The sequence below is a fragment of the Chaetura pelagica genome, unplaced genomic scaffold (assembly GCF_000747805.2).
Source record: "Chaetura pelagica isolate M959 unplaced genomic scaffold, ChaPel_1.0 scaffold698, whole genome shotgun sequence".
In the NCBI taxonomy this organism is placed as follows: domain Eukaryota; kingdom Metazoa; phylum Chordata; class Aves; order Apodiformes; family Apodidae; genus Chaetura; species Chaetura pelagica.
In genome coordinates this window covers 316,182-316,836 of record NW_009954236.1, presented here as the reverse complement: position 1 = coordinate 316,836, position 655 = coordinate 316,182, and the positions used below count along the sequence as shown (strand labels likewise).

At 61.4% G+C, this 655-nt stretch overlaps 1 protein-coding gene across 1 annotated transcript in view; it reads right to left on the bottom strand.

Annotated features, from left to right (window-relative positions):
- Positions 1–458: 458 nt before the first annotated feature.
- Positions 459–655, bottom strand: part of CNKSR1 (connector enhancer of kinase suppressor of Ras 1) — an 11,662-nt gene continuing 11,465 nt past the window's right edge. The window contains 1 exon segment of the mRNA XM_010003690.1: positions 459–547. Coding sequence (XP_010001992.1) covers positions 459–547 — 89 coding nt within the window.

Here is a 655-nt window from a genome sequence, read left to right as displayed (position 1 = left end):
CTCCTGCCCCGCACTCCCCTTGGGAGCTTCTCTCTGTCCCCACAGGACCCCAGCCCTCTCCAGAACATCGTCCCTGCTTTTTCACCCCCCTTCTACCCCCACCCCACAGGTCTGGGCTGGCACAGCCCGTGGGCAGGAGGGCAGGACGCAGGAAGATGCCACAACCCCCTGAGGACAGCGACACATGGGCACCTGCCAGCGCCAAGAACAAACGTGGCACCAGCAGCCCTGGTCGAGACGGTTTTATTTACAGCAGAAGAGCCCCTGGGCTGCTCCGGTGTGCCCAGCAGGGGCACGTCCCTCCAGGAAAACCACCCCGTTGTCAACGGGCTGCCGAGGTAAAACACACTTGGAGAAAAAGCAAGACTGACACTGCAACATCCTGCCCCGAGGAGGGGAGATTGTAACAGAAGCCAAAACTCCTGTCCATTCTGGGGGCTGAGCCCTCAAACGTGTCCTTAATCCCCCCACGCATCCCCCAACACGGGCTGATCCCCCACTTTGCTCCCGGCATTGTTATCAGCAACGATTTTGTGCCAGAGAAGCCCTGGGGGGAGGGGGTGTCAGGGTTCAGCTGCCTCTTGGGGGGGGCTGTGCTCGTTCCCAAGCCCCCTTGCAGGGTCCTGTCCCTCCTGACGTGCACACCACTCCCTTA